This window comes from Grampus griseus, assembly GCF_964374135.1.
Source record: "Grampus griseus genome assembly, chromosome: 14".
NCBI classification, from domain to species: Eukaryota; Metazoa; Chordata; class Mammalia; order Artiodactyla; family Delphinidae; genus Grampus; species Grampus griseus.
The window spans coordinates 70,832,000-70,849,887 of NC_139008.1; the positions used below are offsets into that span (position 1 = coordinate 70,832,000).

General features: G+C 43.4%; 1 protein-coding gene across 1 annotated transcript in view; it reads left to right on the plus strand.

Annotated features, from left to right (window-relative positions):
• Positions 1 to 2,307: 2,307 nt before the first annotated feature.
• LOC309832769 (translocon-associated protein subunit gamma-like) overlaps positions 2,308 to 17,888 on the plus strand; it is a gene marked incomplete at its 5' end in the record, with an annotated part of 60,839 nt that continues 45,258 nt past the window's right edge. Inside the window, 3 exons of the mRNA XM_082670740.1 lie at positions 2,308 to 2,374; positions 3,680 to 3,862; positions 5,073 to 5,098. Coding sequence (XP_082526866.1) covers positions 2,308 to 2,374; positions 3,680 to 3,862; positions 5,073 to 5,098 — 276 coding nt within the window. The remainder of the gene's footprint in view (positions 2,375 to 3,679; positions 3,863 to 5,072; positions 5,099 to 17,888) is intronic.

Consider the following 17,888-nt stretch of genomic DNA (forward strand, 5'->3'; position numbering starts at 1 on the left):
CAGCCATATTGATCTCCTCATGCACAAGCCCCCTTTAGAGTGCTCCCTCACTCTCATACCTTCCATGGCTCCCCACTGCCCATCAAATCTTGTGCAAACCCCACAGATCCTTGACCAGACTGGAACTTCTTTACCATGTGTTTGTGGTTAAACCCCTTAAACTCTCTGAACTTCGTTTTCCTTGGTCACAAAATTACAGTTACCTATTGGGAGGATAAACTGTGATCAGGCAGGTTAAAACATTTTGTTAGCTGAAATATAAGGCCTGTGTCAAGAGCCCAAGTTGGGGAAGTACCTAATGGGAGCAGCTGTCCCCAGTGGTCAGCAAGGCTGGGAAGGTGAGAGAGGACCAAGGGTGCAGAAGGCAGGAGCCTTCCTACTCCAGCCGGCTCGCCTGGGGTGTCAGTTTCTCCCTCCCCAGCCGGTCGGGGGCTCAGCTCTCCTTTACACGTCCTCACACACATTTCTCAGCTCTGCCACGTCGAGGTGCCCACTCCCATCTCAGATCCTGGCTGTCACCCAAACACACAACACCCAGCGAGGATAAGACCTCCCAGTGTGGCTGTGAGGATTGTGCACTAGACAGCAATAACACGATGCCGGGCACACAGTGCAGGCTCAGTACATGTTGACAACACCAAAACACAAAGTCATATGTGTACCAGAGAAACAAGGGCTTATGCACCCATCTGTTTCAGAGGTTTCCTCACTCATCAGAATTTACAGAAAACACCATCCGTTCATCTCTTGCAGGCATTAACCGGGGATGTGGAAAGAGCTTAGATTAACTTGTTAAATCCATCAAAATGGTATTTGTTAAAATGGGCTTTTATGTGTTGACCACATAAATATTCATCACTTCATGGCCATGCCCAAGCACATACCACTGCTTCTGTTTGCCCCCCGACGTTGTCAGCAGAAAACATCACGTGACAGCAAAATGGAGCATGCATTATTTACCCAACGCTGTGTTGGGACACGTCGGATCTGGACTCTGCCAGGAAAGGGCTTTTCTTGCAGACAGCAAGCAGCTGCTACCGCCTTCCCCGCCATCCTCCACAGAGCGACTCACGGCCTTTTTTCCCCGCCATTCCCGAGCGCGCAGAGTGCTGGCTTCATCCATCAAACTCATGTCCTTTTTTTCAGGAGAAAGAAATCGATAGAAATTGATTTGAAAATGTCAAACTTTATCAACTGCCAACTGTCACTCCAAGACAGATATCTTCTGCATGGTGTAAATGTTTGATTGCACCAAGATTCTCTTCTTGGCTGACAGTCTGGGGTGTAAAGCCACGAATCAACCCTCACATATTCTCTGGGGGCCGATTAGAAAGGGAGGTGGCATAGCGCAGTGGCTAAATGTGGCTAAATCAGGAGCCAGACTGCTTTAATTGCTGTGTGACACTGGGAAAATTATTTAACTTCCCTGAAACTCAGAAATCTCATCTTACACCTTAGGATGATAGTTGGATATATATCATATGGTTGTGAGAATTAAATGATAACCCGTGTAAACCACTTATAAAATGTGGAGACTATTGTAAGTGCATAATAAATATTAACCACTTTTTATTATTTGTATGCCACTTTGCTAGGCATTGAGGAGTTTAAATAAGGCTTGTTGGGGGAGGTAAGGCATACGCAAGGCAAGCAGGGCAACCAATCCATGGAAGGATGACAGAGCCTGGAGTCTGAAGTCCCGGGTTTGAATTTCAGCCACTCATTAGCTCCATGATTTTGAGCGGTTTCCCTAGAAAACGGTTTAACCTGTAAAATGGGGATGCAAATCACAGTGATTGACAGGCAAGCTCGTTATATATTTCTAGTTACACAACCGCGTTGGGACTAGAAATGCACGGTGCATGGGTTAGTGATTTTATGGTGGCCCCGAAAAGGTCATTTTGTGATATTGAGTGATACATGCTAAATGCCGAATGTGTAGGACAGAGAAAGGTTCAGTGTCAGGAGAGACATTTGGGGCAGAGGTTGTCATAAGGGTCTTCCAGAATGGGTGGGACTGAACTGGGTTTTGCCAGGTCAGGTCCAAGGAAGACTGCCTGGAACGTACTGGGCTGAGTTATCGCCAACACAGGTATAAGCTTAGTAGAGGCCTTGATGCAGAAACGAGGAATTCTGGCATGATTTTCTACACTTTGGGAAGAATCTAGATTATTAATGTCAGGTGTGTCATCTGATCTGGGGGTCAGTAACTACTTGGCTTCTGCAGGGAGCGTGGCTGAAATGTGACAAGAGTCAGGTCAGGGACACAGGCAGGGGCTCATTCAGGTGGCCAGGTGAGAAATGACGATGACCAGGGCCAAGGCGTTAGCAGTGGCAATGGAGGAACGCGGACAGATGCGAGGTCTTTTTGGAGGTAGAGCTATCAGGACTTGCTGATTTAGTCATTCAGTTCATTAATTCAAGTGTTCTCGGCTCTGGGGATATAGCAGCATGCAAAAGAAGCAAAAATGTGCTTATGCTGCTTAAGTGCTGGTGGGAGGGGAAAAGCAGGGGAAGGAGAAGGCAGGAGGAGGATAATTCCCAGGTTTCCTGCCTGAGGGGATGGTGTGCAGCTATTTGCTTCCTAATGTGAATTTGAGGAACTTAGTCTCAAACTGCTGAGATGCACTGGCTTGCCTTGACTACCACTTCCTCCTTTCCTTTAAGAGACCTCTTCTAGGTGTCTCGTGCTTTCTATGTCGCAGTTTCTACGTCCTAGTGCCGGGGGCTAGTGGGACTAATGGGAGTGACTTCTTGCGGCTGTGTTAATGCGCTGAAAGGTCCTTCTTAACAGAGTCTCTCCACTCAGCTTGTAGGGCCCCATCAGCTTGTCCAGTGCACATCCAGGGGGGTATGGATGGTTCCCCCTCCATCGTTACACTCTGCAAGTTGCCATTAAAGACCAGTTCGCCTCCTTGCCCTTTTGCAGCCACGGGAGGCCTCATATTGTTACTGAATTGGTGGACTGGACCCACGCTGGGGTCCTAGCCCTGGGTTGAAACCCCTTGTCTCGGCCAGGGAAGTTCTTTTTCCGATCCAATTCACTCAGTCAATAATGAAACCGATGCTGAGACTGGAACAGCACAAGCTTTATTCAATGGCCAAAGAATGGAGATGTGGGAACCTAGTTCACAAATCAACTTCTCAGCACAGTTCAGGCGGAGACACCAAATACACAGGAGGGTCGAGGGAAAAGGGAGGGAATTAGAAAGAGCGGGAGGAATATTCATGTGTTATCTAAGAACAGGAGTGTGGTTTGGACCTGAAGCAGCTCTCCTTTTCAGTCCCTGTATGGGCTTTTCTGGTTGTTGTCATGGCAATCGTCCACTGTCATGGCGCTGGTGGGTGTGTCATTTAACATGCTAATGTATTACAATGAGGAGGCTCAAGGTCTACTGGAAGTCAAATCTTCTGCCATCTTGGGCCTAGTTGGTTCTCACCAGTTCCTGTTTTTTTCTCTTTTCAGCTTCCTTCTGATACTCCGATAAGAGTACTTGGTTTTTATTCCAGGGAGGGACAGGTGCCCTACATTGGGTAGCATGTGGCAGCTTCCAGGTTGAATCTGATTTGAAGAAGGTCCCACCTGGACAGGTCATCCAGTTTCCATGCCCCTTTCCGTAGTCCGTAATCCAAACACTTCCTTCTGCATTTTGCTATATAACCATGTCTTGCTGACCAGACAACTTTGGACACACCAAACTAAGAGGGGATGAAATTCTAGAAGAAAAACCCAGCAGAAACCAAGGTGTGGAGGTAGGAAGTTTCAGGCGGAATTTGGCTGATGACGACAGTCCATCCAAAGTCGATGCTTGGGATGCCTTTGGGAGACGCAAGGGCTTTTTTGAGTGTCTGTCGCCAACGGGTGAGCCACCTTCACCTCCCTGCTGGGTGAATACGGGGAAGAAGGCTCTTAGAATTTTAAACGATCCCAGTGAACATAATTTCCGCAATTACCGATGTTCAGTAATTATGCTAATGCCGATTCACAAAGAGCTGTTATTTGCTCAGCGTGTTCTGTGCACATTATCTCCTTACCTGACTGTTTTTGCACAGCAGTTATGGTTTGCTTGTCATGTTAAGGGATGTTTGCACCTTTGAGCTTGTCAAGGCACTAGAAGGAGAGCTAAAGTTCTGGTCCACCCCATCAGAAGATTTTCTGGTGGGCTTCTTAATGAGAAGGGAAGGAAAGGGGAACAAGTGAAAAGGCAGCAGGAAAGGGAACCTCCGTTTGACTGAAGGGGAAATTATAGTTCAGAGGTGAAGAAAGGGGCACAGGGACAATCACGGTAGAGATCTGTAAACTTACCTTTCTGATTCCAGGTATGGCCTCTGGTAATTAGGAAAGTTGAGAGGCTGCCTGGTCTCCCCGTTCTGTAACAGTGACAGTGCTTTGCTTGGCTTGAACTGGTCAAGTCCCATTTTTAGTCTCTGCTTTGAGTTGTAAGAGCACTTAGAGACCATCTAAGACATTAATTCTGAAAGTGTGGTCTCTTGGCCAGCAGCATCAGCATCACCTGAGAATTTGTTAGAAAATGCAAATTCTGATGAAAAAGAATATATATATATATATATATATATATATATAACTGAATCACTTTGGTGTGATGTACAGAAGAAATTAACACATTGTAAATCAACTGTACTTCAATAAAATAAATTTTTAAAATTATTTATTTATTTTTGGCTGCATTGGGTCTTTGTTGCTGCGTGCGGGCTTTCTCTAGTTGCGGTGAGCGGGGGCTACTCTTCGTTGCGGTGCGCGGTGACTTCTCTTGTTGCAGAGCATGGGCTCTAGGTGCATGAGCTTCAGTAGTTGTGGTATGCGGGCTCAGTAGTTGTAGCTCTAGGGCTCTAGAGCACAGGTTTAGTAGTTATGGTGCACAGGCTTAGTTTCCCGGCAGCATGTGGGATCTTCCTGGACCAGGGCCTGTGTCCCCTGCATTGGCAGGCGGATTCTTAACCACTGTGCCACCAGGGAAGTCCAATAAAATAAAATATAAAAAATGCGAGTTTTGGTGCTCCACCCAGACGTATTGCATCAGAAACGCTCGGGGTTTCTGTGTTTTAACCAGCAATCATCTTCAAACAGGCCCTCCAGGTGAGTCTGATGCGTGTTGAAGTTTGAGAATTACATTCTAGGTCCTTGATACGTAAAGTATGGACCACAGATCAGCAAGCAGCATGAACCACATCTGCAAGCTTGTTACTAAGGTGACATCTCAGGCCACACCCAGACCTACCCAGTCAGAGCCTGTATTTGAACAAGATCCCTAGGTGATTTGCATACACACTAAAGCTTGAGTATCACTTATTCAAGTCCAAATGTCCCCATTTCCTGTTGACAAGAGGCAAAATGACTTGTTGGATGTCCCACCAATTACTAACAGAACTAGACTGCTATTATTCTTACTAATTCAGGGTTATGTGTTTTTTTGTTGTTGAGGTGTATGAGCCGTTTGCACATGTTGGAAATTAAGCCCTTGTCAGTCGCATTGTTTGCAAATATTTTCTCTCAGTCTGAAGGTTGTCTTTTTGTTTTGTTGATGGTTTCCTTGGCTGTGCAAAAGCTTGTAAGTTTGATTAGGTCCCATTTGTTTATTTTTACTTTTATTTTTATTGCTTTTGGAGACTGACCTAAGAAAATATTGGTATGATTTATGTCAGAGAATGTTTTGCCTATGTTCTCTTCTAGGAGTTTTATGGTGTCATGTCTTATATTTAAGTCTTTAAGCCATTTAAAAAAATATTTGTTTATTTTTGGCTGCATTGGGTCTTCGTTGCTGTGGGCGGGCTTCCTCTAGTTGTGGCAAGTGGGGCTACTCTTCATTGTGGTGCGCGGGCTTCTCATTATGGTGGCTTCTCGTTGCGGAGCATGGGCTCTAGGCATGTGGGCTTCAGTAGTTGTGGCACATAGGCTCAGTAGTTGTGGCACATGGGCTTAGTAGTTATGGCTCACAGGCTCTAGAGCACAGGATAGTCGTTGTGACACACGGGCTTAGTTGCTCCGTGGCATGTGGGATCTTCCCGGACCAGGGCTCGAACCTGTGTCCCCTGCATTGGCAGGTGGATTCTTAACCACTGCGCCACCAGGGAAGTCCCATGCCATTTTGAGTTTATTTTTGTGTATAGTGTGAGGGAGTGTTCTAACTTCATTGGTTTACATGCATATTCCTACTCATTTTAATAACTAACATTTATTGTGTGCTAACTGCAGTCATTCTCTTGGAGTGTCTGTCGCCTACCTCACTGTTAATATGCTCTAAAGAGGGCTTTCTATGTGCCCAGAATTGCTCCCTGGATTTTTCCATTTAATTTTCACCATATCCCTTTGAGGTATTAGGTTGGCCAAAAAGTTCGTTTGGGTTTTTGGTAAGACGTTATGGAAAAACCCAAACAAACTTCTCAGCCAACCCAAAAAATACATGAGAAATCCTCTTTTTAGAATGATCCTCTGGCCAGATAATTGAAAATGTCAACTAAGGCAGGAAATTATACAAAATATACACCCCCCCTAAACATTTAATTTCAGCCTAAACATGTAAATGTATGTACATTCATCAATCTATAGATGTGGCGGGTCAATGTCTTTTCCTTGAGTCCAGTCTTTTTTTTTTTCTTTCTGACTTTAAGTTTCCATATCTTTTATGATACCTGGTTCGGCTTTCTTTAGAGTGAGAAAGTTTAGGGAGAGAAGAAATCTTAGGACAGAACCCTTCTAGAATTTTATTTTTCTCAAACTCCTAATTCTATAGAACTTTTAAAAAAGTGATTTGCCTTGTGCAAAGTATTCAGAATTCAATTCAGACACATTGAAATATATGATAAAGTCTGTGATTATAGTAACAAGTATAACTGGTATAAGCTGGCTTAGAACCAACGCAAAAGTAAACAACTCAACTATCAGAAGCAGATGCAAATGGGTACATTACAGAGCAGTGCACTGCCCCTGAATGGGGACCCGTCTCATTGCCAAGAGCTGCAATGCCGACCCAGGCAGTTGGAGTCCAGAGCCCCCATGACACTCCCTTGATTGTGTTTTTTAGGTTAAAAAAAAAAAAAAAAAAAAAAAAAAAAAAGGGGGCTTCCCTGGTGGTGCAGTGGTTGAGAATCTGCCTGCCAATGCAGGGGACATGGGTTCGAGCCCTGGTCTGGGAGGATCCCACATGGTGTGGAGCGACTAGGCCTGTGAGCCATGGCTGCTGAGCCTGTGCATCTGGAGCTTGTGCTCCGCAAGAAGAGAGGCTGCGACAGCGAGAGGCCCGTGCACTGCGATGAAGAGTGGCCCCCGCTCGCTGCAACTGGAGAAAGCCCTTGCACAGAAACGAAGACCCAACACAGCCAAAAATAAATAAATAATAAATAAATAAATAAATAAAAATTAAAAAAAATAGCTTATGAAGAACCTAGGGGCAGGATGGGAATAAAGACACAGATCTACTAGAGCATGGACTTGAGGACACAGGGAGGGGGAAGGGTCAGCTGGGACGAAGTGAGAGAGTGGCATGGACATATATACACTACCAAATGTAAAACAGATAGCTGGTGGGAAGCAGCCGCATAGCACAGGGAGATCAGCTGGGTGCTTTGTGACCACCTAGAGGGGTGGGATAGGGAGGGTGGGAGGGAGACGCAAGAGGGAGGAGATATGGGGATATATGTATATGTATAGATGATTCACTTTGTTGTAAAGCAGAAACTAATGTACCATTCTAAAGCAATTATACTCCAATAAAAGATGTTTAAAAAAATTAGATAATCAGTCACTTTATCTTGGCAAACTATAAATACTTCTCCAAATACGATCTTCTTCCTGCACTCCCCCTGAATCTGTACTTAACTTTGGCAGTAGAACTTGGTGTTCTTGAGAGACCAGGCTAAATGTGTAAGCATTGTCGGGAGGAAGGAATTTTTCTTTACCTGTCTAGGTTCTTCCAGCTGGTTGAAGAATTAAATTGACATGAGACAGGGTAACAGGAGAAAATCAAGCAAAGTTTGATGACATGTATACATGGGAGAGACCCAGAAAAACTGAGTAACTCACCAAAATGGCCAAAACCCTTGCCTTAAATACCATCTTCAGCTAAAGACAAAAGAGGATGCTGAGAATGCTGGTTTGGGACTTCAGAGAGCAGGAAGGCAATTCACACGAAGATGGAAAAGCAAGTGTTTGTTAAACAGATGTTTGCTGGACCCTGCAGAGAAGGTGGGCTACAGAGAGGAATTTTGACAAACAGACTTTGCTGGGTTCCTCCCTGTCTACACACCTGGTTCATACTATAGTTGTCTCTGGTGATAGCGCCCTTCCTGGAATAGGTCCTCTGTCTACATTCTTTTAGGCAGTTAGGGGGAAGGTAAAGTTTCTTCTTGAGTCTTTTGGGCCTTGATTGTTTTCAGATCAAAATAATTTGCATGCCAGGGAGACATTTTGGGGTGACAAATTTTGCTCCCCTGCACCATTAATATTCTCTGACAAAACACCATCAGTGCACTGTCTCATGGCAGAGGACCAGTTAATGGAGAAAATAACAGGAGAAGGGGGAATTAATTAGACTGAGATTTTAGTTGAACCACTTGAAAAAGTGTCCATGCATGGCATGTATTCCCTCCTCAAGCCATGTCCCCATAAGACCCCATACATACCTTTTATTATGTAAAGTGTTATACAACCGATGAAATTCTTTATCCTATGATCCTGGTTCGGGTATTATTTTTCTGCCTCATCTCTTTCTATTTGACTTGTTGCAAATTACTGAACTTGTATGACCTATCTGTAAAATGAGGATGAGAATGGTACCTCTCTACCTATTAGGGTTGCAGACAGGTGTTAATAGAAAATACTTAGTATAAAACCTGGCACTAGTAAATGCCAATAAGTAGTTGCTATTTTTGTTGTTGTTTTTCCAATCCCTCTTCCCTAGGGACATGGTGAAAGGCTTAATTAGATATAGCTAAGGGCAAACATTCTGTCAGACTTCTCTTGGTCTTGTTTTATAATCCTAGCTCAGTGCCTAGAACACAGTAAATGCTTGATAAATATTTGTGGAAAATTGAATAAATGAAACTTGGGTTAGTGTTCTTCACTGTTCTCTTTCTGCATCCGATTATGGTCTCTATAATAAGCGTTGTTTCCCAATATCGAAACCTTTCGTACTTCTGTTGTTTCAAAGAATTCTCAGTCTCTCCATCCGCAGTTGCCTATAGTCTCCGTATATTCAGTACAGACTTCTTTCTTTTTTTTTTTTTAACCAGGCATCTTTATTGGAGTATAAATGCTTTACAATGTTGTGTTAGTTTCTGCTGTACAACAAAGTGAATCAGCTATATGTATACGTATATCCCCATATTCCATCCCTCTTGAGCCTCCCTCCCACCCTCCTTATCCCATCCCTCTAGGTTGTCACAGAGCACTGACCTGATCTCCCTGTGCTATGCAGCAGCTTCCCACTAGCCATCCATTTTGCATTTGGTAGTGTATATACGTCAGTGCCACTCTCTCACTTCATCCCAGCTTCCCCTCCCCCCCACACCCCGTGCCCTCAAGTCTGTTCTCTACATCTGCCTCTTTATTCCTATCCTGCCCCTAGGTTCATCAGTACCGCTTTTTAAAATTCCATATATATGTGTTAGCATACGGTATTTGTTTTTCTCTTTCTAACTTACTTCACTCTGTATGACAGATTCTGGGTCTATCCACCTCACTACAAATAACTTAATTTTGTTCCTTTTTATGGCTGAGTAATATTCCATTATATCTGTGTGCCACATCTTCTTTATCCAGTCATCTGCTGATGGACATTTAGGTTGCTTCCATGTCCTGGCTATTGTAAATAGTGCTGCAATGAACATTGTGGTACATGTCTCTTTTTGAATTATGGTTTGCTCAGAGTATATGCCCAGTAGTGGGATTGCTGGGCCCTATGGTAGTTCTATTTTTAGTTTTATAAGGAACCTCCGTACTGTTCTCCATAGTGGCTGTGTCAATTTACATTCCCACCAACAGTGCAGGAGAGTGCCCTTTTCTCCACACCCTCTCCAGCATTTATTGTTTGTAGATATTTTGATGATGGCCATTCTCGCTGGTGTGAGGTGATACTTCATTGTGGTTTTGATTTGCATTTCTCTAATGATTAGTGATGTTGAGCATCTTTTCATGCATTTGTTGGCCATCTGTATGTCTTCTTTGGAGAAATGTCTATTTAGGTCTTATGCCCATTTTTGGATTGGATTGTTTGTTTTTTTGATATTGAGCTGCATGAGCTGCCTGTAAATTTTGGAGATTAATCCTTTGTCAGTTGCTTCATTTGCAAATATTTTCTCCCATTCTGAGGGTTGTCTTTTCATCTTGTTTATGGTTTCCCTTGCTGTGCAAAAACTTATAAGGTTCATTAGGTCCCATATGTTTATTTTTGTTTTTATTTCCCTTACCCTAGGAAATGGGTCAAAAAGGATCTTGCTGTGATTTATGTCATAGAGTGTTCTGCCTATGTTTTCCTCTAAGAGTTTGATGGTGTCTGGCCTTAATCCATTTAATCCATTTTGAGTTTATTTTTGTGTATGGTGTTAGGGTGTGTTCTAATTTCATTCTTTTACATGTACCTGTCCAGTTTTCCCAGCACCACTTATTGGAGAGGCTGTCTTTTCTCCATTGTATATTCTTGCCTCCTTTATCAAAGATAAAGTGACCATATGTGCATGGGTTTATCTCTGGGCTTTCTGTCTTGTTCCATTGATCTATATTTCTTTTTTCGTGCCAGTACCATACTGTCTTGATTACTGAAGCTCTGTAGTATAGTCTGAAGTCAGGGAGCCTGAATTCCTCCAGCTCCGTTTTTCTTTCTCAAAATTGCTTTGGCTATTCGAGGTCTTTTGTGTTTCCATACAAATTGTAAAATTTCTTGTTCTAGTTCTGTGAAAAATGCCATTGGTAATTTGATAGAGATTGCACTGAACCTGTAGATTGCTTTGGGTAGTATAGTAATTTTCACAATGTTGATTCTTCCAGTCCAGGAACATGGTATATCTCTTCATCTGTTTATGTTATCTTTGATTTCTTTCATCAGTGTTTTCTGAATACAGGTCTTTTGCTTCCTTAGGTAGGTTTATTCCTAGATATTTTATTCTTTTTGTTGTGATGCTAAGTGGGATTGTTTCCTTAATTTCTCTTTCTGATCTTTTGTTGTTAGTGTATAGGAATGCAAGAGATTTCTGTGCATTAATTTTGTATTCTGCAACCTTACAAAATTCATTGATTAGTTCTAGTAGTTTTCTGGTGGCATCTTTAGGATTTTCTAGGTATAGTATCATGTCATTGGCAAACAGTGACAGTTTTACTTCTTCTTTTCCAATTTGTATTCCTTTATTTCTTTTTCTTCTCTGATCACTGTGGCTAGGAATTCCAATACTATGTTGAATAATAGTGGCAAGAGTAGACATCCTTGTCTTGTTCCTGATCTTCGAGGAAATGGTTTCAGTTTTTCACCACTGAAAATGATGTTTGCTGGAAATGATATATGGCTTTTATTATGTTGAGGTAGGTTCCCTCTATGCCCACTTTCTAGAGGGTTTTATCATAAATGAGTGCTGAATTTTGTCAAAAGCTTTTTATGTATCTCTTGAGATGATCGTATAGTTTTTATTCTTTAATTTATTAGTATGGTGTATCACATTGATTGTTTTGTGTATACTGAAGAATCCTTGCATCCCTGGGATAAATCCCACTTGATCATAGTGTATGATCGTTTTAATGTCTTGTTGGATTCTGTTTGCTAGTATTTTGTTGAGGATTTTTGCGTCTGTTCATCAGTGATATTGGTCTATAATTTTCTTTTTTTGTGATATCTTTTTCTGGTTTTAGTATCAGGGTGATGGTGGCCTCGTAGAACGAGTTTGGGAGTGTTTCTCCCTCTGCAATTCTTTGGAAGATTTTGAGAAGGATAGGTGTGAACTCTTCTCTAAATGTTTGATAGAATTCGCCTGTGAAGCCATCTGGTCCTGGATTTTTGTTTGTTGGAAGATTTTTAATTACAGTTTCAATTTCATTACCGGTGATTGGTCTGTTTATATCTTCTGTTTCTTCCTGGTTCAGTCTTGGAACATTGTGCTTGTCTGCGAATTTGTCCATTTCTTCCAGGTTGTCCATTTTATTGGCATATAGTTGCTTGTAGTAATCTCTAATGATCTTTTGTATTTCTGCTGTATTGGTTGTAATGTCTCCTTTTTCATATCTAATTTTATTGATTTGTGTCCTCTCTGTTTTTTTCTTGATGATTCTGGCTAAAGATTTATCAATTTTGTTTATCTTCTCAAAGAACCAGCTTTTAGTTTTATTGATCTTTGCTGTTATTTTCTTTGTTTTTATTTCATTTATTTCTGCTCTGATCTTTATGATTTCTTTACTTCTACTAATTTTGGGTTTTCTTTGTTCTACTTTTTCTGGTTGCTTTAGGTGTAAGGTTGCATTGTTTGAGATTTTTCTTGTTTCTTGAGGTGAGGTTAAATTGCTATGAACTTACCTCTTAGAACTGCTTTTGCTGCATCCCATAGGTTTTTAGATCGTTGTGTTTTCATTGTCATTTGTTCTTAAGTATTTTTTTATTTCCTCTTTGATTTCTTTAGTGATCTCTTGGTTATTTAGCGGTGCACTGTTTAGCCTCCATTTATTTGTGTTTTATTACTGTGGTTTTTTCATGTAGTTGATTTCTAATATCATAGCATTGTGGTTGGAAAAGATACTTCATACAATTTCAATTTTCTTAAATTTTCCAATTTTTGATTGGTGACTGAAAATGTGATCTATTCTGGAGAACGTTCTGTGTGACCTTGAGAGGAAAGTGTATTCTTCTGCTTTAGGTTGGAATGTCCTAAAAATATCAATTAAATCTATTGGTCTTTTGTGTCATTTAAAGCTTGTGTTTCCTTATTTATTTTCTGTCTGGATGATCTGTCTATTGGTGTAAGTGGGGTGTTAACGTCCCCCTGTATTATTATGTTACTGTCAGTTTCTCCCTTTATGGCTGTTAGCATTTGCCTTATGTATTGAGATGCTCCTATGTTGGGTGGATAAATATTTACAATTGTTATATCTTCTTCTTGGATTGATCCCTTGATCTTTATGTAGTGTCCTTCTTTGTCTCTTATAATGGTCTTTATTTTCAAGTCTATTTTGTCTAATATGAGAATTGCTACCCCAGCTTTCTTTTGATTTCCATTTGCATGGAATATCTTTTTCCATCCCCTCACTTTCAGTCTGTATGTGTCCCTAGGTCTGAAGTGGGTCTCTTGTAGACAGCGTGTATTCGGGTCTTGTTTCTGTATCCATTCAGCCAGTCTATGTCTCTTGGTTGGAGCATTTAATCCATTTACATTTAAGGTAGTTATTGATATGTATGTTCCTATTACCATTTTCTTAATTGTTTTGGGTTTCTTATTGTAGGTCTTTTCCTTCTCTTGTGTTTCCTGCCTAGAGAAGTTCCTTTAGCATTTGTTGTAAAGCTGGTTTTGTGGTGCTGAATTCTCTTAGCTTTTGCTTGTCTCTAAAGGTTTTAATTTCTCCATCAAATCTGAATTAGATCCTTGCTGGGTAGAGTAATCTTGGTTGAAGTTTTTTCCCTTTCATCACTTTAAATATGTCCTGCCAGTCCTTTCTGGCTTGCCGAGTTTCTGCTGAAAGATCAACGGTTAACCTTATGCAGATTCCCTTGTATGTTATTTGTTGCTTTTCCCTTGCTGCTTGTAATATTTTTTCTTTGTATTTAATTTTTGATAGTTTGATTAATATGTGTTTCAGCATGTTTCTCTTTGAGTTTATCCGGTATGTGACTCTCTGCACTTCCTGGACTTGGGTGGCTATTTCCTTTCCCATGTTAGGGAAGTTTTCAACTATAATCTCTTCAAATATTTTCTCAGACCCTTCCTTTTTCTCTTCTTGTTCTGGAACCCCTATAATTCAAATGTTGGTGCATTTAATGGTGTCCCAGAGGTCTGTGAGACTGTCGTCAATTCTTTTCATTCTTTTTTCTTCATCTGCTCTTCAGTAGTGATTTCCACTATTTTATCTTCCAGGTCACTTATCCGTTCTTCTGCCTCAGTTATTCTCCTATTGATTGCTTCCAGAGTATTTTAAATTCAGTTATTTTGTTGTTCATCACTGTTTGTTTGCTCTTTAGCTCTTCTAGATCCTTGTTAAATGTTTCTTGTATTTTCTCCATTCTGTTTCTGACAATCTGGGTCATCTTTACTATCATTAATCTGAATTGTTTTTCAGGTAGGTTGCCTATTTCATCTTCATTTATTTGGTCTTGTAGGTTTTTACCTTGCTCCTTTGTCTGTAACATACTTTTTTGTCATTTAATTTTTTTTTTTTTTTTATGAGAGGGGCTGTATTCCTGTCTTACTGGTTGTTTGGCCTGAGGCGGTCAGCACTGGAGTTTGCAGGCAGTTGGATAGAGCTGGGTCTTGGTGCTGAGATGAGGACCTCTATGAGGCCTCACTCTGATTAATATTCCTTGGGGTCTGAGGTTCTCTGTTAGTCCAGTGGTTTGGACTCGGAGCTCTCATGACAGGAGCTGAAGCCCAACCTCCATCCTGTGAACCAAGATCCCTCAAGCCACATGGTGTAGCAAAAAAAAAAAAAAAAAAAAAGGAGCAATACAATAACAAAGAATAAAAAACAAAATAAAATTAGATTAAAAATATATTAGGAAAAATAAAAATATAATTGAAACAACTGCAACAAGGTAAAATAAAACCACAACAGAAAAAAAAAAAAGCTTGGCTATGGTGGGGTGGAGTTTAGGCAGGTGTGGAACTTGGGGGGTGGTTAGGGTGGGGCAGGGCCTAGGCTCAGGACCCACACAGCCGGAAAAGGCCTTGGGGGTGGGGCCTAGGTGGGGTGAAGTTCAAGCCTGGGGTGGGGCCTCTGCTTAGGACCTGCGCGGGAGAGGCGGCACCTCCATAGGAGGGCCTCCATAGTGTGGAGTTCTGGAATTTGGAGGTATGGCCCTGGGTGAGGGTGTGTGGGTGGGGTTTATGCCCAGCATGTTTGGAGGGGTCTCAGAGGAGCTCTCCGAGTGTAGAGGTAGGGCCCTGGGTGGGGGTGTAGGGGCAGGGCTTGCGCTCTGCCCAGCAGGAGGGAGGCTCCCCGGGCAGATGATTAGGCCTGGGAGCCCAAGAGGCTCCCCGGTGCCTAAGTGGACAGGGAAAGTGCTGGCTGGGTTCCCTTCTGTTCCTCTGTGCTCCCCCCCGCCACGGTCTCCCCCAGGGTCTCCCCATCCTTGCTGGACCCCTAACTGTGGGTGGGTCCCACTGGGTGTAAGAACTCCTCCCCTTCCCCAGCCACCCCTCAGGGGTGCCGATCCTGTAGGTCCGGCCTTTACTTTTGCTCCACCTTCCCTCCTTCCCACTCCCTCAGGACCTGAGCAGCTGGAGGGGGCCTTGGTTAGCAGAGGATCAGGCCTGGGATTTCAGCAGGCTCCTGGGGGCCCGAGTGGGCAGGGGAAGGCTGGCCACACTCCCTTTTGATCCTCTGTCCTCCCAGTGGTCCCCCAATTTCCCCTTTCGGGAGCGGGATCCCTTCCCTTCCCCCAGCCACCCCTCAGGGGTGCCAGTCCCGTCCTGCCTCCACTTCTCCTCCCCCCTCACCCCCCCACACTCCATGTCCTACCAGGTCAGTGGGGGTTCCTCCTGACACCTTAGGTGTCCATGGTCCCCCGCCAGTGCCTGGTAGGTATCCTAGTTGTGCGGAGACACGAATTCTCTGTCCTCCTAGTATGCCATCTCGACTCCGCCCCCAGACTTTTTTCTGAATTATGTTTCAAAGTGATCTCGTGTTGCTCTAATAGTCTCAGAAAATTACCTACAGACAACAGCTTGCAGAAATGGCGAAGAGCTCATACCGTTTGCGGCTCTGCTTTGCTTCTTGGCTCTGAGTGTCCTGAGATCGGAAGCTATGTCTCTTGACTGCCTCTGGGTCCCACTGTGGTTTTACAGTACCCGGCTTTTGGACAGAAATGGTTAACTTCTAGATTTGTCCTTGAATGAGAAAGTCTCAGCTCCCAGTGCAAGAGCCTTCATGATATCATAGAAGTAATGGACATGTGATGGTTGGAGAAGGTAGAAGAAAGCCATGAGCAGGTCATTTGCAAAGCAGTCCTGGGTAAAACGAAGGAAGCTGAAGCAGAGTGCCATAATGCCTTGGAAGTATGTTCTTGTGTTTTGATGGACTTCTAACCTGGAACTGCCTGGGAGAGGACTGGATAATGGAACTCAGGTTAGGTAAATGCGTGGGTAAATATGTAAGGTTAGGTAAATATGTAAGGATCATCTGCAGCGCTTCTTATGTTAGGTGTTTGTGCCAAGTGCCTTCCAAGTGCCTCCCCATCCCTCAGATCTCCTCTTCATCCTCCTCCAGAGCTCTTTTTCCAGAACTCTGACCCTTAAGGATCACGTCAGCAGGTTCCCGTGCCCTCTGGCATCAGGCAGGTCAACCTCATCAGTGGGGAGCTCTTGGCAGGAGATTGGAAGTCAGGAGGGAGGAGAGTGTGACCAGGGTATTATTTCCCCTGTGGAGCGGCTACAGGCTGGTTGTACGTCTCCACTGAAGGTCAGTGTTCTTCTCAAGGTGGCCTCATTTATGCCTAACTCTTCTTCAAGTTCTGGTGTCTGTTCACTCTCCTTATCATCTTGAGCCTGGAAAGGGTAACACCCAGACTGTTACTCATGCCGGATACAGCAATCTCCTTTGTAGTTTCCCTACAGCCTGCCCACACCTGTGTAATTGGTCCCTTTATTAAACCCTCCTGGAATTCTCCCAGTTTGAGTGTTGACTACTTCCTGCCAGGAGCCTGACTTGCAGTCTCAAGTTGCTCTCCTCCTGCGGGAAGATAGTGGTACCTGGGAGGGAGGAATCAGTAAGAGGTAAAAAGAGTCCAGTTGGGTCGGTAAGGGCGGTGGTTTCGTCGGCAAGCAATAGGAAGCTAATTTAAGCAGAAAAGGAATTATTGGTGGGATAGATGGGATAGAAAGAATTTGGGAGGCTGAGAACCAGGCAGACATCTGGGCAGCAGAGAGCATAGTTACGTTTCGATTAAGACATGGTTAATTGCTCCCGCTGCCCTGGGCCCTGTTGCTATGAATGCTTTCTCAACTGTATCTGCATCTTTGCATCACTCCCTCAGGGTTCAGAACCCCAGGTGAGAGCATCTGCTTAGCTGATACTGGGTCACATACAGCATCCTGCCTAGTTCTGGGAAGTGGAAAGAGAAGTTTAAGCTTCTTTTTTCTCCCAGCTTATTCCGTTTCAGGCTAGAAACCTGAAACAGACAAAGAGGTGCTCCATGGTTGGCTTCTTGCCTTCCTTCTCCCCAACCCCCTCGCCAGTAGCCACCTCTGGCTCCTTCAGGGCTGGGACTGGGGGAGAGTAGAAGATGTTTGGTGCAGGCTATGTCTTACTTGACTGGTGTTATCGCGACCTGGTGATACTATGGCCTATTGGGCAGGCTTGGCAGGTGTTCAAAGTTGAACCTTACTCTCCTTGACTGATTCTTTCTTCCTTCTGGCTGGCCCTTCCCCTTCCAGCCATTCTTGGGAGAAATCCAAAATGACCCCAGTATGGTAGCCATCAAGGGCTGCTTAAAACTTTTTTTCTCTCAGCCTTTGTAGAAGGCCAGAGAGGGTTAAATTCTAACAACCTCATACAGTTCTGGTTGGTCTTCGTGGAGGCAAATCAGCTGGTTTGAAGTTGCAGGCTGGCTGCAGAGCTGTTGCTGATAAACACCCAGAGGCTGGGCTTGGGTTCACAAAGATCACCCCAGAAACCTCTGTCCAAGCTCCTGGATGTGAGCCAAGGCACAGGGAGCCCAGAAGAAAAAAGAAAATGTTGTTTTCAGGAT